The 22,435-nt window shown below is 36.4% G+C and overlaps 1 protein-coding gene across 1 annotated transcript in view; it reads right to left on the bottom strand.

Annotated features, from left to right (window-relative positions):
- The window catches only part of DPP10 (dipeptidyl peptidase like 10), a 3,628,631-nt gene that overhangs the window by 482,892 nt on the left and 3,123,304 nt on the right, over window positions 1-22,435 (bottom strand). The window contains exon 15 of the mRNA XM_044074976.1: window positions 583-630. Within this exon, the coding sequence (XP_043930911.1) occupies window positions 583-630 (48 nt within the window). The remainder of the gene's footprint in view (window positions 1-582; window positions 631-22,435) is intronic.

Genomic DNA, 22,435 nt, shown 5'->3' with positions numbered 1-22,435 from the left:
ACTAGGCTTAAAATGGTCTGCAAAGTGAACTAGTCTAGTTTGAATCTATAAGAAAATCAGTTTATTTTTCCATCTTGAATATAAAAAATTTGAAACATTAGCACTACATTTGGTTTTTGATCACATCAAACTAGCAGTGTAATAGAAATACGCATCTTGACAGCGGAATCACAGAGATCAAAATACTTGTAAACTTATAATTGTTTTATATATAGGTTTTGATTTACCTTGATGCCATACACATACTGAATTAACTTATTTGAAGCAAATATGAAATTAATTATTATGAATTATTGATAACATTGATGCTGCTTAGAATTCAGTTTTACAAACAAATGTACAATATTAAATTCAGGAAAGTTACATTTTATACATGTAATAAACATGAATTATTAATTTCCCACCCAACATTTTTACACATATGATACAAATATTAGTTCTGTAATGCAGCTATAGCCTCATACACTGCTACATTATATTAACTTATTTTTTTTTTAATTGTGATGCATCTCCAAGTCTTAAAGGTTGCTCTCTCAAAATAAACCACAAATAATTGTGTAGATGGCAGTTTCATAGATTTACCTGTATAGGTGTCTTCCTCTTGAAGAATCTTCAGTACTTAGAAAATAACTAAACAGAAAAAGAAATTGCAGGTAGCTTTAGATTTTGCAGGCATATAGCTTCATTAAATGATAAATGCTCATTTGCAATCAGAATCAGAGAAGAAGCCTGTATTAATTTTAATTCTATCAGGTAATGATTCATGTACATGAATTATAAATCAAAACTGGTAAATATTCACCTATGGCTTTATCATCTTCACATCAGAAAAACTGTTAAAGACCAATATGTGTATATATATATATATATATATATATATATATATATATATATATATATATATATATATATATATATATATCAAGGATTCCTTTTTAAGGAAGATACTGTATCACACTATCATGCTTTTAATTTGCTGAGGGGCTCAGTTTCATAGTTCTGGGAGGCATTGTGATTCAGTCTAGATCTTCTTTATGTCTTACTTAACTGATGGTTAACATTTAAACTCCTGATTCTAGTTTTGCAAAGGAATTTGATTTGTTGAGCTACAATAGATCCAGGTCTTCTGGATCATTCATGGCCTAGCAGGTAAGACAGATCACTCCTCGGGAGTTTTTAAGACACAGAAGAAAGAAACAGTGATTCCAGCCTTTCATTGTTGGATTGCATTATGAAACACATAGTAAGGAACTTCTGGAGTGTTTCTACTTTTTGATATGTCTACTGAGGTGCATGCTGAAGAGGGCAATGTACTCAGTAAACATCCTAATCAATGCTGAGGACAACAGAACAATGACTTCTTTAAATCATAAGTCATTCCCTTGGTAATTATCTGTGTTCTCTTAAAAGATTTCTTGACAACTGTAGCCACATAATGATAAAAAAAGAGGGCATTATCAATGCAATCCATGTTTCAAGATCCGGAACAACACCCTCCTTCTGAAGCTGGGTATTGTTTATGCTGTATGCTTGGGAGACAGGCTGTCTACTAAATGTAACAATATTGCACATTTTTGTATTTCATTGGAGCCTGCTAGTGCATAAGCTATCAACAAATTTTAGTTCATGCTTGGAAGGTGTGAACATCAGAGAAAGAACTGACAATGACAACCAAGTTGCATTTATCAGCAAATGTTGTTAACCAGAGGTCTTTGAGTGCAGTCCGGAGATCAGAAAAGTAAATACTGAACAGGAGCTTAGCTTTATCTACAACAAATTCATGTATAATTTTCATCTTTATGTGACTGAAATAAGTAATGGTCACACTTTACGTTTTACCAAGCATAGCCTTCTTACTACATAGCTTCATGTTTACAAGAATTATTATTAGCTAGTTTTATGGTGTTATCACCATCACAGTAAATTAGAGTTTCTTCTTTTCTGTTTTTAATAGTATGCTTCCTACTAACAAATGTTATTTCATTATGTAAACTTTCAGTTAAATAAGTTATGCAACGCAGAGTTCCCATTTTCTAAAAGGGGGGGGGGATAAAATTGGTAAACAAAACAGTAAATATCTAAATAACCTCAGATAAATACCATGCAAGCAGATGAAATTACACTATCAATTTGTTTGTATCCAGTAACTGTGAACTTGCAGTTGGGAAAAATCAGTATTTAATCTGACACAGCAGAAAGTCTTCAGAAACATACCAAAAATACAATACCTGTAAAAACATGGACATCTGCATATTGAAATGAAATATGATAGACATCACATGACAAAACATGGAAGACAGATGAAAAGTAGTGCTAAATATACATGAAATACATACACGTGAACATGTCATTCATGAAAGGCATAATCAATTATTTATGCTGATGCTTCATGGCAAATACCGTTAAACAAATCAGACAACATTCTTTGTAAGAAAATATGACAAGAAATATACAAATATCTGTTAAAAAAGCTAGAAATACTTACATTATATGCAGGAGAGGGAAATGAAACTGCAACCACAGGCAAGTCACATCTCTTTAGCAAAACATTGTTAACGACAACGAATACATGAAATGCATGTAGTCAAAACACCAGCCTTTAGAGAAAAGGTGGAATTAGGGGATGTGTGAGAAAACAATAATTAGTGGGAACAGTGCGCTGAAAAGAAGCAAGGCCTGAGGTGTGCAGTTAGTGCAACAGGGCAAACAAAGACAAAAATGGATGAGATAAATGGAGGGAGGAGAAATGCAGGGAAAGAAAAACAAATGTGAGGAAATGAAGAGTGCCAAGAGAAATGTCCCTGTCTGCAATAAAGAATGGGTGTTAATAATGGGGGATACAGCAGTCGCAAATATTAAAAGATTAATCAAGGAGAATATGGCAGTTTCAAATATCGTAATAGCAGTTAGTAAAGTGACAAGAAATAAATGGTCTCATTGTTCATCTTGGATAGCAAAAAATATTTTATAGCATAGAGTGAGACAATAACAATTAAGAATAATCAAACTTGCTGTGGCATCACAAAAGTAAAAGTTGGGGGAATTGTGAACAAAAGTATTAGAGGTGATGTGGTGGGCATTAAAATAGTGAGAGCAAGCTGTAGCATGCTAGAATTATAGGTATCCTTTTAGCTATGGCAGTGCATAACAGCACCTATAATATTGGGACAGCAATAGAAAATTCTAGTAGCAAGACAATGAGCAAACATAGACCCTTAAATGTGCATTCCATTTTTTAAAGATTTGTAGGGGCTTCAATTTAAAAGCCATCTAAAAACATTAGAAACTAAAGTGTATTACTGGATTCCTAAAATGGATAGGCAAGCACAGATGATTTAGCTTGCGTAATGTATCACATACATGTCTTACATGACTCTTTTGTTTAAGATCCAATAGTTTTCTGACATATTTTAACTAAGTACTGTTATTGTCAAATAATATGATTGAAAAGGAAGCAAGCTGTTAAATGAATGCTATGGAGGGGTAATACAGTATAATTTTTATTTCACTGGCATTTAAAAATTTTTCTGACCACATTTATTTACTAATTGATGACGTCAAAGGTCTTCTGAACATCATGCATTATTCCTACTACCCTAGTATGGATCAAGAGTCATAGGCATTTTGAATCATAGAATACCCAGAGGTTCATAGCTGCCAAGTAGGCATAGCACTCTGATACACAAAATCTGTAGAGATAAGTGAGACATGAAATGATCCTTGTGGCATTCCAAGAACACCTGACAAAAAGGGACACACAGAACCACATGGTGCATACCCTGCCTTTCATTTATGTGGTAAATCACTGAACAAAGCTTTGAAATGAGTCCACGTTGGCATATCAAGAGTAGATGATGACTGAACATGTGAAAAGATGCAGAGAGCTCAGATTTTGTTTAACCACAAATAATCCATTGAATCAAATGGGAATGTAAACATTCTGTAAAATCCAGGGTATTGCTTCCAGTGATATAGCCATGCATGAAGCTATGTTGGAAGGGTGAAAGTTACTCTGCCTCCAAAGAACCTTCACAGAGGTTTTTCCTACCTTCACCCAATTCTCACGTGTTCTACTGCAGAAGAAAGACAGGTAAGTTAGGCTATCACCCATTTGCCACTGCCTGGAGATCCAAGTCAGCCATTTTTTTCCCCTCTGGTGAGGCAGGTGATAGAGGCTAGGAAGCTTCATGTCTAGTGGAGCAGTCTACCCCCTCTATTGTAGTGATCTCTGCAGAAGTTCCCTTGATCTCCAACCACCTAGTACTGCCTACTCAACAAACGTCCACACCACAGGCAGCATGTACTCAGCAGCCTTGCACCCAAGTGTTCTGTTAAGGGGACCAGAACTACTTACCTCCTATCAAGATGGGCAAGCTGACAATGGCCACTCACTTGCAGTTCCCTGCCCAGCTCATGTTATGCCCATGCTGCCAATAAAAAAGGCCACCATATGACCTTGGTCACAGTCAGGACTTAACCATTCTGATTCACAGGACAGGTCAGAATACAAATGAAGTGTTTTTATTATGCAGTGTACAACATAACTTATGTATGAATGCAGTCTGTATTATTTTGGAAAACCTTGAGAGAAAAACAAAACATTTACTAAGTATTAAGATTGACTATGGCAATGTGAAATTGTAAGATAATTTTACTTTCTATGAGACAGAAAAGTCACATTCATCTATATAACAAGGATAATGGGTCAGTAGGTGATTGGACAAGCAGGTAATGTCAAGTGTTTTGGGGAAGGCCATCGTGTTATTTCATTAAGACTTTGTTTCATAAGTAAAATCCTGATGTATGAGGTTATCAAGGGTTTAAATCTGAATACTGAAGAGGAGATAATACAATGTGAGGATTCAGAGGAGATGAGACAAAAAGGACAGGATTTAAGTACTTAAAATGTTGCAGAACAACATGGATACCTCCTCAGGAGATGATTGTGAAAGAAGAGTGCATAAAAATGTTTAATGTTGTTGGTGTTATATGAATAATATTTTTGATGAGCAGAGAAATCCTTCTGCTTCTTTATGAATTCTTTAAAGAGGGATAATGGGGGTGGTCTAGGTCTATAGGAAATGCATTGCTGCCAGTTATGATAAATCATGACAGATTTTTTTTTCAGATATACTTCATTGTGATATACATGATCCTAACATCCATTCATGACAATATGATGGAGTCGGAAAAAAACAATATTTGGTTAAAAAGACAAATTTCAGAGTGAATATATGAAAAATCTAAGAGTCCAGTTCACTCCCCATAAGTCTATAATAATCTGAGATGAGTAGAATTTTTTGTGATATGAAAGGTGGAACAGCATTTTGTCTTTTATTCTGTTTTGATTCCAGCTAAACAAGTCAAGAAAATATTTATTCCAACTATAATTCCAGTCTAGTGTGTCCTCTTTGCAGGTAACTGTGTTCTGCTAAAGCACATGGTATTAGCACTTGAATCCAGAGATTCTGAGATTAAAATATACTGACATACGGTGTTCAAAGAAAAATAAAAATTAGCAGTTCAGATGTGACTTTGATATTTAGTGAATACAAAGCATTTTAATATGTATCATTATGTAAATCTATGGAGATATATAAATACAAAAATAAGTGACAATTTTCTCTTCTATCTTAAGCAGAGACTGAGTAAATCACTTTGGGAAGTGTAATGAAGCCTGTTAGGAGAAAGGCTGTATGCGAAAGAATTTTACAAGACAATAATTACTTCTAGCTTCCTAAAGAAGGAACTTATCAATCAAATTAGTAAAGTTAGTTTTGGTAAAGCAAAATGTTTGAGCACTGATCTTTGAAACTAATTTTGTAGACAATAGAAGTGGCTCTTTCTCCATTGTTGTGTGACACTAGATTTGGTTTATTAAAGGTTGGGAGTTTGGGAGTGCCCCCACAAATAGAGACTGCAGGGGGCTTGCCCCCTCAGCCAAAAGTTTCAGTGAGACATTTACCATCACTGAAACTACCTTCAGTGAGCTGACATGATTTTTCTTTAAGAATATGTACATTTCTATGAAGGTTAAATGCAAGTGTCAATAATTCTAAATGAAGGGCATGAAGATGGAATAAATATTTAGTCATGACACAAACCTATGGGGAAAAATTTAACCAAACAATGTAACTAAGCTATTTAGCTGGTGCCATCTTAAAACATGCATTTATGATCTTTTAACTACAAAATATGATGCTTGCTGAAAGAGAACCCAGATCCAATTTGATATAAAGGATAATGTGGGAAACATACTCACAAGCAAGGAGAGTATGTTGAGAAGATGGAAAGAGTACTTTGAGGGGCTGATGAATGAAGAGAATGAGAGAGAGAGAAGGTTGGATGATGTGCGGATAGTGAATCATGAAGTGCAGTGGATTAGCAAGGAGGAAGTAAGGATAGCTATGAAGAGGATGAAGAATGGAAAGGCTGTTGTTCCAGATGACATACCTGTGGAAGCATGGAGGTGTTTAGGTGAAATGGCAGTAGAGTTTTTAACCAGATTGTTTAATGAAATCTTGGAAAGTGAGAGGATGCCTGAAGAATGGAGAAAAAGTCTTTTGGTACCAATTTTTAAGAATAAGGGTGATGTGCAGAGCTGTAGTAACTAAAGAGGAATTAAATTGATCAGTCACAGCATGAAGTTATGGGAAAGAGTAGTGGAAGCTAGGTTAAGAAGGGACATGATGATTAGTGATCAACAGTATGGTTTCATGCTCGGAAAGAGCACTACAGTTGTGATGTTTGCTCTGAGAGTGTTGATGGAGAAGTACAGAGTAGGTCAGAAGAAGCTGCATTGTAGTTTTGTAGACTTATAGAAAGCATACGACAAGGTGCCTAGAGCAGAGTTGTGGTATTGTATGAGGAAGTCGGAAGTGTAAGAGAAGTATGTAAGAGTGGTTACAGGATATGTACGAGGGTAGTGTGACAGCGGTGAGGTCTGCGGTGGGAGTGACGGATGCGTTTGAGGTGGAGGTAGGGTTACATCAAGGATCAGCTCTGAGCCCTTTCTTATTTGCAATGTTGATGGACAGGTTGATAGACAAGATCAGAAAGGAGTCCCCGTGGACTACGATGTTTGCAGATGACATTGTGATCTGTAGTGAGAGTAGGGAACAGGTGGAGGAGACCCTGGAGAGATGGAGATATGCTCTAGAGAGGAGAAGAAGAATGAAGGTCAGCAGGACTAAGACAGAATATATGTGTGTGAATGAGAGGGAGGATAGAGGAATGGTGAGGATGCAAGGAGTAGAGGTGGCGAAGGTGGATGAGTTTAAATACTTGGGATCAATAGTTCAGAGTAACGGTGAGTGTGGAAGAGAGGTAAAGAAGGGAGTACAGGCAGGATGGAGTGGGTGGAGAAGAGTGGCAGGAATGATTTGTGACAGATGAGTACCAGTAAGAGTGAAAGGGAAAGTCTACAAGAGGGTAGTGAGACCAGCTATGTTATATGGGTTAGAGACAGTGGCATTGACAAAAAGGCAGGAGTTTGAGCTAGATGTGGCAGAGTTAAAGATGTTAAGATTTGCACTGGGTGTGACGAGGGTGGACAGGATTAGGAATAAGTATATTAGAGGGCCAGCCCAGGTTGGAAAGTTTGGAGACAAAGCCAGAGATGCAAGATTATGTTGGTTTGGACATGTGCTGAGGAGGGATGCTGAGTACATTGGGAAAAAGATGCTAAGGATGAAGCTACCAGGTAACAGGAAAAGAGGAAGGCCTAAGATAAGGTTTATGGATGTGGTGAGAGAGGACATGCAGGTGGTTGGTGTGACAGAGCAAGATGCAGAGGACAGGAAGAAATGGAAACAGATGATCTGCTGTGGCCACCCCTAACAGGAACAGCCGAAAGAAGATGATGATGATCTTAAAACATGCATTTATGATCTTTACACCTTAACCTTTACAGTTGGATGCATTGCAAGATCTATAGGATTAGCAATTTTGGTTCAATGTTCTAATTATCTAATAGTTATGTTTAATGTAGAGACACTGACAAAATTTTTTCATGATGAAAGTCTCATGCAAGCTTTCAAAAGAACAATAGAAAAAAGGAAGGAGACTCTGTAATGGGTGCAAATAAAAAGGATTTAGAAAAATGAAGATGGCTGCACCAGAGGCATACAAGGGTCTGTGATCTAAAGCAGTATCATGTGGCTTAATACAATGTAATGAGATAGAAGTAGGGGAGTACAGAAAAAAAATCTCACTTACAAAAGGCCTACTATGAAATAAGGAGAATTTTCTTATATAAGCAAATGCATTTCAAACTTGTTTTGTGGATTGGTGAGCATGAGGACAGCATCCATTCATGCCTCCACATCTTTGAATTTAGATCAAGACCAATGGACATTCTTTTCAACCCCCACCAATATGAATGAACCCAGTGTCTCCTCTGTCTGTACCTAACTGGCCCATTCTCTCCACAGAGGCAAGATGTTGGGATGTATAGGCAGATAACAGCCCCATGGCCCATTCGTTCTTGCCCAAGAATCTTCCATGAGCTTAACCAGTAGTCACAAGAGTCAGATGGTAAGGAGTAGACGAGCCTGACTGGTCCTGCAGGGAAGCCTATCTTTTCCCTGTGTGGAACACTCCTCTCACCCTACAGTGGCTGCCTCTGATGGATCAACTTTTTTTACTATGTGAATGCACTTGGTAATGCAAGCTTTACAGACCTGAGTTTTACAGGGTAGAGAGCGAGTGGCCCTGCTAGGTTTCATCTGTGTGCTCTGTGAGAGCTATATCCTTCCCCACAGGATGGTTGAGTAGGCTGAGGTTGTTGATTCCCATATTCCATGTTCAGCTTCTACAGACACTAGGGTCATTACTCCAGCTTGGGTTTCCTGCACCATAGTCAGACTTTATTCCTCTACACCATGGAGCATCCAATCTGTTGACACTTCTTGGCCTGAAAGAGCTGAACAGTGTCAAGAAAATATTGTTGCATTATTGCCTGAGAAAGGGGACTTGTGGAAGTGACCCCTGCTTCGGATGACAGTTTGGAATATCACTGTAAATCAGTAACTGTAAAATAGTGCAAAAGAAGTATATTTATATTTGCCCTTTGGACTGCAGGTTTCTTTGCCTGCTTTCTTTCGCAGTCAGTTATGTAGGTACACGTGACTGTATATAAGTAGTTTTTTCTTTCATTTTGTAGGGAGTTAGATGTCCTTTCTGGTAAAGTCCCAAGTTTTATTGTAATTCTTGAGTGATTTTACTGGATGATAACCAGGGGAACTCATTTTATGTAGGCAAAGAAACGTGAAAAGAAAGAAAGAACAAAAGTATTAGTCACCGGCTGAGACACATCACATAGAATCAGGCTGCTCTTTATCAGTACATCAATGAATAGTACATATGTACTACACCACAGAAGACATACTTATAGATATGACAATCGCCCGAGAGGTCACACTGTGAAGCAGAAATGAAAACTAAGAATAGAAGATCCTTCTTGAAACAGAGCAGTGTAGCACTAATGTTTAGAAGGCTGGAAGTAGCATTTCCAGAATGATCCGGAAAGCTATTACAGAAAGGGACAAAAATGAAAATGCAGACATATAAACATTATTTATTTATTTAAATAATAAACATCTTTTTTTAAATTATCACATATAATATAGGCAATCATACATTTATATAAATGAAAAGAAACTATATTGACATAATTTTTGATGCAAACATTATGACTCGCTTATAATCTATCTAGTCATTGTCAGTCAAACATTACATAGCTCACTTATATCCTGCCTTCTTTTAAACCTCATTACTCCTCTGCATGTATTATTCCCACAATTCCCCTTTTTCTATGTAATTTGCTCCTACCTTTTTCGTTTTTTTCCCCAATAATTTTTATTTTGATTTTTCATTTATATAAATCACAATCATTTCCATTCTTACAGCATGACCACAGGTGAGTGTTATACATTGTAGTCAATATAGTAACATGTAGGTCATAAAACATATCTATTTACAGTATATACATAGATGCTTTCTCAGTCAATTCCATTGTTATAAAAAGAGCACATGCAATACAGATTTCAAGTCCATAGCTTGCTGTGTGATCGTGTGTATATTTCTAGATTCCTTTGTACCTTGTTACTATGTAGGTTGTTTGATGTTTTATGCTAATATGATGTTAAAGATTTGTTCCCAAATTTCTCGGGCTTTTATTTTTTTGTTTCTTTTACCCATTACTATTTTATGGGCTAAAAGATGCTTTATAGCTATTTTTTTAATCCCTCCCTAGAGATATTTGTAGGGTCTAACCATTTGAGAGCTATGTATAGCTTCATTAGTAAGAAAATTATTATAATTATATTTGCTTGTTTTCCTGATATGTTAGATGAGGGAATATGTTGTTGTGTCTTTCGGCTTTTCCCGGTTAGGGGTCACCACAGCGGAACTCCGGTCCGCTAATGACTGGCAGTAGATTTTTATGTGCTGAGTTGCCAGCTCTGATGCACAACCTTCAATGAAGGTACGCCCATTCACGCATGTCTCCACACACAAGACGCTTTAGCTGAAAATCGAACAGGACATCTTACTGTGAGGCGACAAAGCTACCGCAGCACCACCACTGCAGTACTAGATGGAAGAATATGTAGAAGGCTAAATTCCCATGTTAGTGTTGATGTTTGATATCCCATTTTTTGCAGTTGTATCTTGAGGGAATTCCAGAGTTTGTACACACATTTGCAACTCCAAAATATATGCATTAGGTCTGCTACCTGGTTCTTACAGTGTGGGCAGTATGGTGATTTGGATGCACTGAATTTGTGGAGTATTGCGAGTGTGAAATATGCATTATTTATCACAAGCTGCATGTATGACAGTTTTTAAGGGGTATACTTTTCAGTGTTAGATTGATTGCATGACTTATTTGCTGGTCTATGGATGGTTTTAATTTTCTCCAATAGTTAGAGAAAAGGAGGTCCTTCTGAAATTTGATTTTCCCTATCATTTTATATTTCCAGTTGTTCTATTTTCCCTTTCAATGTATATTCCTCTTTTAGTTGTATTGTTTTATAATATGCTGCTTTTTTGATGAATATTCCACTAATTTGTGATTTGGCTGCAGCCCATTCTTTGTCTATTGGAACTTGGGGTCTAGAGATATTTGTAAGGGTTGTCTTTACTATTTCTTCAACTTCTTTTATTACATCTGTTTTGATAAGCAGGTTAGGATTCAATGACCAATTATGACCTCTATTAGCTAAGTACAGTTTTTTGCCCCAGTTAATAAACAGTGTGACTTTGGAATGATCCGAGAAAAATCTAGTGTGTATAACTGTTGTTGGATCCATGCTAATGAGTATGCCTGAGATTAAAAAAAAGACTATTCTTGACCACATTTTGTGCCACTGCAGGTAGAATGTGAATTTTCCGGATTTATTCTCGTTATTCCCATATTTAAAAGGGTCATATAGTTAAAGTCTTGCTTATGTTCATTTAGAGCTATTGTGGTTTGTTTATTATGTGTTTTAATTGGGTTAGATTTGTCTTTTTCTCGGTTTTGATATGTGTTCCAGTCACACCCAATTATTAGGTAGTGATTTTTAAGTTGGTTTAGAATTGGGTAAAGTGACATAAAAAAGTATGTTGGTTGCTACAGGGTGCAAATAGATTAAGCACCATTATAGGTTTTGGTAAGCCTGGGTTGGTAAATGTTATGTAACACTATCTTCCTTCTTTGTTGGCCTTAGTCTCAAGGATCTTGTCTTGGAATTGATTTTTAATTATTATGGCAACACCAGCACTGTTTGTTTTATCCCCTGTTGCTATAATTTGTCTTATCCATTTTTTCCCCAGTTTATATCCATTATTCTGTAGTTAAGTCTGTTTCTTGTATTAATATAAGTCTGGCTTTGGTTTTCAGGGTAAGATGCAAAAATATTTTTCTTTATTTTGAAGTCCTTTAACATTCCACATCTCTATTTCCCACATTTATTTGTTAAGTATGTTTGTTCTACATGACTTGTATGTTAGTTTGGTTTTATGGTCTTTGTATGAGATGTTGATGTGTTATTGGAAAGCATCTAACTATTCTCATCCCTACCCTGTGCCTACCCACTGTACCCCTGGACCAGGAATAAATAGGGGAATATAGTGAGAAATTAATGTATACTTTTAGTTTCCCTCTAATCTTTGGTTGTGTTTTCTCATTGTGTGTAAGTTGAAAGCATGTTAGCCCCCTTATGTTACTATATACAATACGGATAAAGCTTAACAAACTAGTTCCCTAAAAACACTGCTGTGAAATATCCCTAGTCTCTTCCTTAAAACTATTATACAATTATAGTATTATGGTTACAGCACATAACTTATAGCTTTTTAGCATGCAGCTTATTCCTTCTAATAAGGCATTTTTAAACAGCATGTTTGTAATCAAATCCTCAGTTAGCTATAACAAGATATACAACAATGTGGCACAGATTTTAAGCCACATGTGTCTTGTTTACATTTTCCTTTTCCTTAGTCTTCTCATACCTTCCCCTCTCCTTTAAACAGTTTGTCTCCCCTACTTCGGTGCCTGCACAGACTTCTGTGCCGATCAATAGCAGATTCCAGGGAAAAAATGTTAGTGGCACCTATAATCAGAAGTAGGAAAATGAAGGGAAGAGAGAAAAAATGTTTTCAGGCTTAGTCAGGTATATATTCTGCCAAAACCTACATATTTAGGTTATATATTTGTGTGATCTTGTATTTTTCCTTTTCTAAAATGCTTTTATACTTTACTTATTCTTTATTCAAGTCAAACATCATTATTTCTGTCATACATCCTTAAGATAGGCTGGGTCTGACAGTCTCTCATGTAATAATAAACTCTGGATTGTTTATGCTAAGTCTTAATAAGAAATTCAAAGTCTTCCTGCTTGTTTTGGTAAAATCATACCTTATTCTTCAGATTCTTGCTTTGCAGGTTTCTGATCATCTTTCACTCTGGTTTACCTTTTCAGCTGGTTTAGATCAATTTATGGGTGTTTATGGTAAGATTAACTTCTTAGACTTGCTTCATCTTCATTTCAGGTCATTTTTAGTTTGTAGTGGAGCACTTGAGGTTGAAGGGGGAATGATTATGCATACCAGAGTCCCAGGAAGTGGTTCCTTCCTATAAATCGTGCACTGGAAATGGCAGTTATATTTTGGTTCCTACCCATTTTTCTTTTCCCTTTCCTGTGTTCCTCGTGGCTCTATCCATTGATTTAAGGGCATAATAAGTAAGGTGAAGCTCTGAAGGTTGAATCCCATCTAAAATGGTTGCGATTCGGTCCGTTTTTCACTCGAGGGATGCCTGCAACTTTTTTGTTGTTTTATTTTGTTTCTGGAGGTGGAATCTGCTTGAAAACAGATAGGAATGTCTCTTTTGCCTCTTTAGGGTTAGCGACCATGTATTTAACATTGTTAACATTGAAAATTAGTTGATTTGGATATTTCATCTGGAATATGATTTCTTTTCTATCAGAAACCTGCAAAATGGAGAAAGAAGTTGCCTTGCTTGCCTTATCTGGATGGGAAAGTCCTGAGCAAAGGAAATTTTATTATTATTCCAGGTGAGTGTATCTTTCTTCTTGGCTTCAAATAGGATTTTATTTACATCTTAGTAGTCTAATATTTTAATATAGATTGGTCTTGGTCTCAGTGATGATTGTCTTTCTCTCAGAGCTCTGTGGGCACTCTATTATCACTTGATGTGTTTCTTCAGGGTCATCCAGCAGGGAGTTTATCATGAGTTTGATAGTTGGTATTAAATTATCATGTGACACAGTTTCAGGGATTACCCTGATAATATTGTTTCTTCGTGCCCTTGCCTCAAGGTCTGTTATTTTTGTTTGTAGACTTTGCAGATCTTTGTCATGGGAATCAGTTCTTTGAGCAATAGAGTCTATTTTTATTTCATTTTCTAGTATTTTTGCCCCATATTTTTCCATTCTAGTTAGAATTTGGTTAAATCAATCACCAAATGTTTGAAATTGTAAAGATAGTTCCTGTATTGCTTGCTGAATAGGTAGTAAAGCTGTTTTTATGTCTTCCAGGTTAGCTGGCTGGTCTGCCTTGGTTTTACCTGTAGATTTGGCATTGTCTGATTGTTTATTTGTCCTTAGTCTTTTTGGAGTTGTATCTTTGTATGGTGAGGCTAGTACCAAGAATTTGGTCTTAGTTTTTACAGTGTCCATATTATTTTCTTCTTTCGACATCCTGCTGCTTGGTACTTTTTCAGACTTTGTATATGAGTGTAGGGCCTCAGTATCACATGGCTTCTATTGTTTCTAAGATCTTAGATAATCCTGTTGTTTTTAAAAGGAATCTATTGCTATTTTTTCTTCCTTTGATTGATGTTTGTTATCTGGAATAGATGATCAGTTTTATTTCTGCATTTTTTATTCCATGATGCCTTCTGGGTTTATTTTAATCCAGGGAATTTCAGAGAGCTAGGTGGTAGCAGTGTTTACAGAACAGCAGCCATCTTGAACTCCCGCTCCTACCTTTTTCTAAAGATTCCAACTGAAATAGTTTTCTCTCTGTTACTATATTCACTACTTCAAGTAGAGTTGGTCTAGACATTGACTTCTATTTTCTAGTAATTCCTTTTTTGGCAGACACCGTAATGAAACTTGGCAAGGCCTTACTATGTATAGGTAATTCTGATTCTGTATTATAGATCCAAAAAAATAATTGTCTTAGTTACACCAATTTGCTCACCTAGTATCTCTGGCATAACAGTCTATAGGGAATCTTTAAAGGAAGCCAATTCATTACACTCTCAGAAAATATTTACCACTTTCCTCCCCATCACACCTCCAATGTTTGTTGTCTTCCTAAGGAGAAATTCTCTGGAGATGACTTGGGTTATAAAAATACATATGTAAACACTTCCAAACAAAGACCCTAAATATGCTAGACTTTGTTGCATATTTGGAAGACATACATATATCTTTTTTGAATTGCTTATCCAGTCTCTATTCCAAATCCTTTCTAACCTCCTCTGATTGATTCTTATAGTTATCATGCAATATTGTATATGCTCTGCTAATTATTTCTTTTTTGACAGCAGCTTCTGTTCTAGATTCTACTAAAACCTCTACCAGTGCTGGACTTTCACTTAATATCTCCACATTACTTTCTTTTTGCCTATACTCTGATATCAATCCTTGATAGGGGAGGCAACCTCTAGCCTGAGGTCAAAATAAATACTTAGCCTCTCCCCATTCTATTGCCTTTCCTTCTCTAATTATTTGTTCCCAATGCCTTGGTTGTTTTCCCAGTTTTCGTCAATAAATTCCAGCCCCCTCTTGCCTATTTTCTGTATCCCTAATTGTAGTCATCCCTACTGGCAGAATCTCCTTTCTCCATTCCCATGTTGGCTTAGTTCTTAGAATGCTTTCTGCTACTTTATGAATATAATATTCTGTATGGTTTTTGTTATTCACTTTAAGGATCTGCATCCAGAATCCCTCTCTCTCCTTGTTCCTTGAGCTTTCCCTTATTTCATCATCATCTCTTTCCACTTTGAATTATAGCTTTCTGCTTGTGCTATTTATAGGAGCCTTGACTGTGTAGCTCTGAAATACCCTTTCAAATCGTGTAATCCCAAACTGCCTTGTTCTGTTAGAAGAATCAGCTTATCCCACTTTACTCTTGCCATCTTCCCTTCCCACATAAAATCCTTCAGCTCTTTATTACTTGCTAGCCACAACTTCTCCTCTGGTTGATAAAAATATACCTGAACTCCATATAGGTTCATAGGTTAGTACTAAACTAACTGCCCTTGCAAGCCATTTTAAGCCTAGCCAATTATCCCCTGTGAGATTCAAACCCTGTACCTTGTGTTTGTAAGGCAAACACCTCAACCATTATGCCACCCTCCCAACCTCTAAACTAAAGGCAGTAAAACATTTTAACTGCTTGTATTTCACTATCTATATCCATATAAGAGAGCTTCAAACTTCTCAGTTTTTTGTATTACCTTTTCTTTAATCTCTTCCCACATCTCCTTAGTTGCCACACCAGAATACTTTTTAATCCATGCTCCTAAGTATTTAACTTTATCATGTCCCCATAAACACTGGTATTGCTGAACCAATTCATGTGTGAGTACAAAATTTAAAGCTTTTGTCTTTGTTTTATCATAATTAGTTTTGTATCTCAAAAAGATTTGAAACTGCTTCAAAATATCCCACAACACTGAAATGTCCTTTTCTGGTTTTATCAGGTATAAAATATCATCTGCAAACAGTGCCAGCTTTTCTTGGCTACCATACCAATTATATCCTTGAATATCTGAGTCCCATATTTTCTTCACCAATGGTTCCAAATATAATGCAAATAACAAAGGGGAAAAAGAGCACCCCTGCCTGAGTTCCTCTGCTTAAATAGAAATTATCAAAGGAACTCACCAACTTTAATTTTCACTTCTGATCCATCATGTATCCTCCTAATCAACCTTTTAATTTTATCAGAGAATGCAAATGCTTTGATTACCCTACTTACAAACTTCTAGCTTACTCTGCCAAAAGTTTTCTCTGCATCAAGACCCACCAACAACAGTGGCATTTTTTACATTCTGCTCCCCTCTAGATCATCTATGTTCTATTAATGTTGTCAAACGTTTGCCTCTCCTCCACAAAACCACATTGACTCTATCAGTTTTGGCATTACCTTTAGCATTCTTTTAGCCATTACAGATATAAACATATTATAATCATAGTTTAGGACTGAAATGAAGCTGGATCTGCTGGATCTTTACCTTCTTTAGGTATTAACAGCCAGTAGATATATGAACATTGATCCAAATGTCATGCAGGAAAACATTATGTACACATACTAGATGCTGCATACAAAAAGATGTTAGTGTATATTGGAGAATGCACTTTTGGGCATCTGCAGAAGTTACTTCTCACCAATGTTCTTCAGCACTACATGTCACTCAAGTCTATAGAATCTGCAGCTCTATCACATTTTAAACCCATTTTTAGTCATTTTCTTCTGTTATCAAGTCAGTACTGATTACAGAAAAAACACGACTCTTAAAAAGCCAGATGTCTTTCCTCTTACCTGGGTCTGTCACTTCATTTTGATCCAAGCTGGTAATACAAATTAATCAAATAAAGTAATGTTGACCTGCATATCAAGGCAACACGTAAGACTTCAAATGAGTTAGGAAATTATGTACTGTGTCCCTTTATTCAATAACTTGGCCAGGCTTTGACACACAATTCAGATTGATAAAGGGCTACTAAGGTAGGCCTAGCATGAGAAGAAACATTTTTCACTGTGCACATTAGGCAATGTCAATTATGTGGTCTGTTTTAATCATCCACAAAAACATGACACAGTATGTCACTTTATGGACACCAGATGACACTTTATAGTACACCAAATGACACCATTAGCAAAATGCAGCACCGTTCATATTTAGCGGTACAGCAGGCTATGATGACTTCAGCCAACAGAATGGTATAGGAATTATAATCTGAATAAATAAAAGAACAGGACCACAGAAGAATACAAAGTATTGACAATATTCAGTAAGTGTAACAACCACAGTGATGAACAATATCAGCAAATACCATCTCAAACTACTTGTCACAGTTCTTTATACATATAAAGATTTATAAGCAGAGGGCATAGTACTTTGAAAGGCAGTTAGATATTTTAGATTTCTGGACAAATATAGACTGACAGAAACCATGCCTGTATAGCAAGATATATCATGCCTTGGAAGCAAGAGACAGAGTAGTTAATTCCTTTCAGTCACTTGCTCAGGACACAGTTATATACTGATAAATATATATTCTTGTGAAGCTCCAGCTTTAGCAATAGTCAGGATTCTGGATGATCAAGGAGACAATAGCAATAGCTATACTGACCAATCATTCAACACTCAGAATAATACTAAACACATCACTAAAAAATTTTGAACATCTATTAAAGAAATCTTGCATCCTGAACAAAAATTCAACCCAATCCCCTCTCACGATAACTCACCACTCAAAACTACAATACAGGCCAACTCTTATTTTATAGATAGTGTAGCATCTCTAACCAAGGATTCCTAATATCTAATCCCAGCTTTGGCCAACAGCCACATATTACCGCATCTTCTTTCACCTACAAACCTGTGCCCATATCTTATTTAGAACTACTCATAAACAAACTTAAACCATGCTTTTCTTCAGCTGATGACCTTCCAAGTGAGTACCTAAAAATAGCAGCCAATAGCGCTGCCTTTCCTGCCTCACTCTTTATAAATAGATCAGTCCAAGAATCCCACATTTTCTCTGTCTCTCAAGAAAAAGTCACACATTATCCCTCTGCACAAAGGAGGAAATTCAACAGAGATTAATAACTTTACACCAACAGAGATTAATAACTTTACACCTATATGAATCTTATTGCCCCTCGCAAAATACTTGAAAAATGTATTCAAAAACAATTGCTAGACTATCTCCTGCAAGAACTCCTATCCTCTATACAACATGGCTTCTGTTCTTCCCATAGTACAAGCACTGCCCTTCTAAACTCTATAGATACTGCCAAAAAATCTAGAGATAATGGCAAACTGGTCTCTTCCTTATTTCTAGATTTGTCTAAAGCCTTTGACACAGTTTGTCACAACAAACCTCTACTTCAAATGTCCTCACTAGGTCTCTCTCAGCCCACCCTACTGTGGTTCAAAAGCTACCTGTATAATAGTTATCAGTAAAATGGCACTGTGTGCTCTCTCCTTACCTACTAGCCACCTCTGGTATACCACAAGGGTCTATCCATGGTCCCCTCCTCTTTAACATTTTCACCAACACCCCTATACATCCACACAACAAGCCACCCTAATACAATATGCAGATAATTCCATTCTCATTTGCACATCTGACAACATGGTACACCTCCAAAAAATTACTCAGGAAGCTTTAGCAGCCACTGAAACATGGCTTTGTAACTCATAACTCATGCTCAGCCCAAAAAAGACCAGACTACTACTGTTTCCCCTAAATCCCTCTCTCACTAAAAAAAATAATGTTAAGTCCTCTCTCTTGATAATACAGCCACTGAAGTCACTTCTCATAGCAAATTATTAGGGATGATAGTGGATGATAATCTTACGTTCAACCTGCATATACAAAATTGCATAAGAAAAACTCATCAAAAAATAAGGATGCTTTAGAAAAAACTCTCATTGTTGCAACTAAAACTAAACTTGCCACTACTTATCTCCTCCCCACACTTCTTTATGGCACTCCCATCCCTCCAGGCTTCACAAAAATTAAAATTTAAATGATGTTGTAACAAAGTTGCTAAATTTGCAGCAAATACCCCTTTCAGAACCCACCACTGTATAGAACTAAAAAGTCTAAATTGGTTAGAATTGCCTCACCAACTAACATATACACAGCTTATAATAACCTATAAAATTATCCAGCATTCATCTACCTGTCCAGCAGTAAAAAAACATTCTACACAACTATGTTCCCAGTCATTCATTGCTATCCAGTGACCAAAAACCCCTGTGTCTACAAACATATCAGTTCTGTTGGGCATTGTCTATATTCGTATAATGATGCAAAGGTCTGGAACTCCTTACTTGCATCCATCAGGTCAATATCCTCCCTCACATTTTTCAAAACTGCTTAGAAAGATTTCCTATCTAAAATTTGTCTCTATTCTTGTTCAAAATCAGGACAAACTATATCCCTAAATGTGAACAAGTACCTTTTCATTCCTTATAATGTTATCTTTACTCTCCTGTCCTCACTTACTTCCTCAATTCTATCAAGTTTCTCTCTAAATAACAAATAGGCCTGTTTTTCCCTCACTTCATAATGGAGTTCCTGTTTGTATTAAACTAACTTACCTTTAATTTCTGTACAACTTTCTATTTTTTTTCTAAATATTAAATGATTATCACATAACTTACATAAATTCTTAACCAATGTATTTACATTTTGCCTAATATGCCATAACTATTTAAACTGCAGATGTCTTTGTTTTATATTTGAAGATTTCAGAATTATTGTTCTCAAAATATTTTGTAATAATTTAGAGTTTTTCTCCCTGGACCTCCACTGAAAATGGGATTTTGCACAGTCGGACTTTCCCAGTAATCAAATGTCAATACATACATACAAAATAAATGAATAAATAAAAAACACAGTGCAAACACAACCAAGAATTATTTTGTAGAAGATTTCATGATGTGGTTCATTGTATATATTCATAAATATAGTCTACTAACATATAGGTTCAAAGGTTCATAGGTATATACTAGATGAACAACCACCAGGGCCTTGATAAATCTAATTGTGCAATCCAGCCTAGTTATGTCTCTATGTATCATGGATATTTATTAGGAGGGCATATGTTAAATAGGAAGTTTCTAGAGGTAATAGATGGATATGTTAGTTTGGGCATTACTGTCTGCCTCTATCAGAAACATGGGGGCCAGACCTGGGGTGAATGTTAGATTTCCCATCCATTGGTCAAGGTTACACTTAAACTGAATGAGAGATGAACTCTCCTGCACATGAATGAGGAGCCTGTTGAAGAGCATGGGGATACTCTGAGATACATATGTCTCTCACCAACATGTCTTACTTATGTCACAAGCAACATTTAAATCCTTGAATCTAGTGGTTCTGATGCTATTTGTTTTGCAGATGTGCAAAAGGTCCACTAGAGCTGAATCTGTGAATGCTTTGTATACTAGGCATAGATCACCTCTCAATAACCTCTAGGAGACAAGAGTATAGAGATAGGCCTTTAAGGTCACCCATACAAGGCAATGTGTTTATACCCTGGATTCTCCTGGTAAGGCACTTTTGTGGGCATTCCAAATGTTGTAAATGTCTGGTCAGGTACATGTTGAAGGTGACATTATACTTGATGTGTCTGATAAGGGTCGAATAAAGTGACACTATGATTCCTTGGACTTGTATGCCATGCCCTTACTTATAAGTTGGGCAACATAAAATGATTTTTTTAATAAATTGGCTACATATCGGTCAAAGACCAGATTACTGTTTACAAATTCCTAGATCTCTGACTACCATGTCAGCTCTTAGGGGTGTCTTATCGAAAGAGTAATTAGTCTACATGGCAGTTTTGCCAAAAGCACTATAATGCATTTCTTGGCATTGGGTTTTAATCTGTGACTTTGGCACCGGTCATTTCTCTGTATTAGATCCTTTTGTAAGATGTTTGTGCCATTGGGGAATTCTATGATAGCTCCTGGTTTGCAGTCATATGTGAACTTGTTCAATCAAAGGCCCTTGACATTAGCATTTACCTGCAAAAAGTAGATTCCCGATAGGGACAGTCCCAGGACTGAGTCTTTTAGCACCATGCTCTTGACTAGTCTCTTATTAGAGGTGGAATCACTGATCCTGATTTCCTGGGTCCTGTTTATGAACAATGTCTGTGACAATCCAGTGAGTTATGTAGGGGTTCATGCCTACTTTGGTTAGTTTTTCAGCAGTACTTGAGTGGGGTACTGTATTGGATGCCTTATCCTCGTCTAGGTAGGTGGTACGTGCCAGTTCACCTCATCAAATATCTTGGTGACCTTCTAAAATAAGTCCACTTGGTTTAGTAGGCATGGCTTTCACTTGACAAAGCGAAACTGGGTTGAGTCCAGTATCTGAAGGTTGCTTATGCCTTTTTGGATAATTTCCATTATAGTTTATTCCATAGCTTTGAATATTAGACTAATCAGGCTAACAGTTCTGCAATTTCTGGTGTCAGTTTATAGATCACCCTTGTGAAATGAGATAACCATTAAATGACTCCTTGCACATAGAATTGTCTGTGACTAAGTATCACAATGGTTATACAGGATTGCTCAGTGACAATTAAAATGTACTAATTATAGTGCATGGTAATAGGGAATGAACATCTTTGAGATGACAGTAAAACAAGACTTACTGGAGAAATACTTACTGGATATACATATTGGTGTGCTGCACATATTATTACTAAGATTTGCATTCATTGAGTAGTATATTCATAAATAACAAGCTTACTTCATGTGACTGTGACTTCAGCAATATTACCCAGAGATGAATAAACAACACAGAAATTGACACAGGTTCTCCTAAGCATCCCATTAGTTACCTATACAACACCTATTATTTTTGTAGGAGGCAGAAACACTGCTGTAACAAAGAAACCCATACTCTTGTTAAATGTTTAGTAAACCCAGAGTTACCGTTTCACATATAAACCTTGCAGATTTTCTCCAAGGTTCAACTGAAGTCTTCAAAACTAGATTGTGCAACAGATTAGCAAAGAAACAACTCTACACTGTGATTCTGGAAAGTATATATTGTGTAACCAGCATATCACCATCTATTACTGTATTAACTGTATCATCTGTAGATATGACCTAAAGAAACCTCATGCTTTGGTATGCCATGATGGTGGTGAGCAGTCATGA

This window comes from Protopterus annectens, chromosome 6.part0, assembly GCF_019279795.1.
Source record: "Protopterus annectens isolate FY-2018-M chromosome 6.part0, PAN1.0, whole genome shotgun sequence".
Lineage (NCBI taxonomy): Eukaryota > Metazoa > Chordata > Ceratodontiformes > Protopteridae > Protopterus > Protopterus annectens.
Note: the sequence above shows the minus strand (reverse complement) of the source record. Positions and strands in the feature narration are given on the sequence as shown.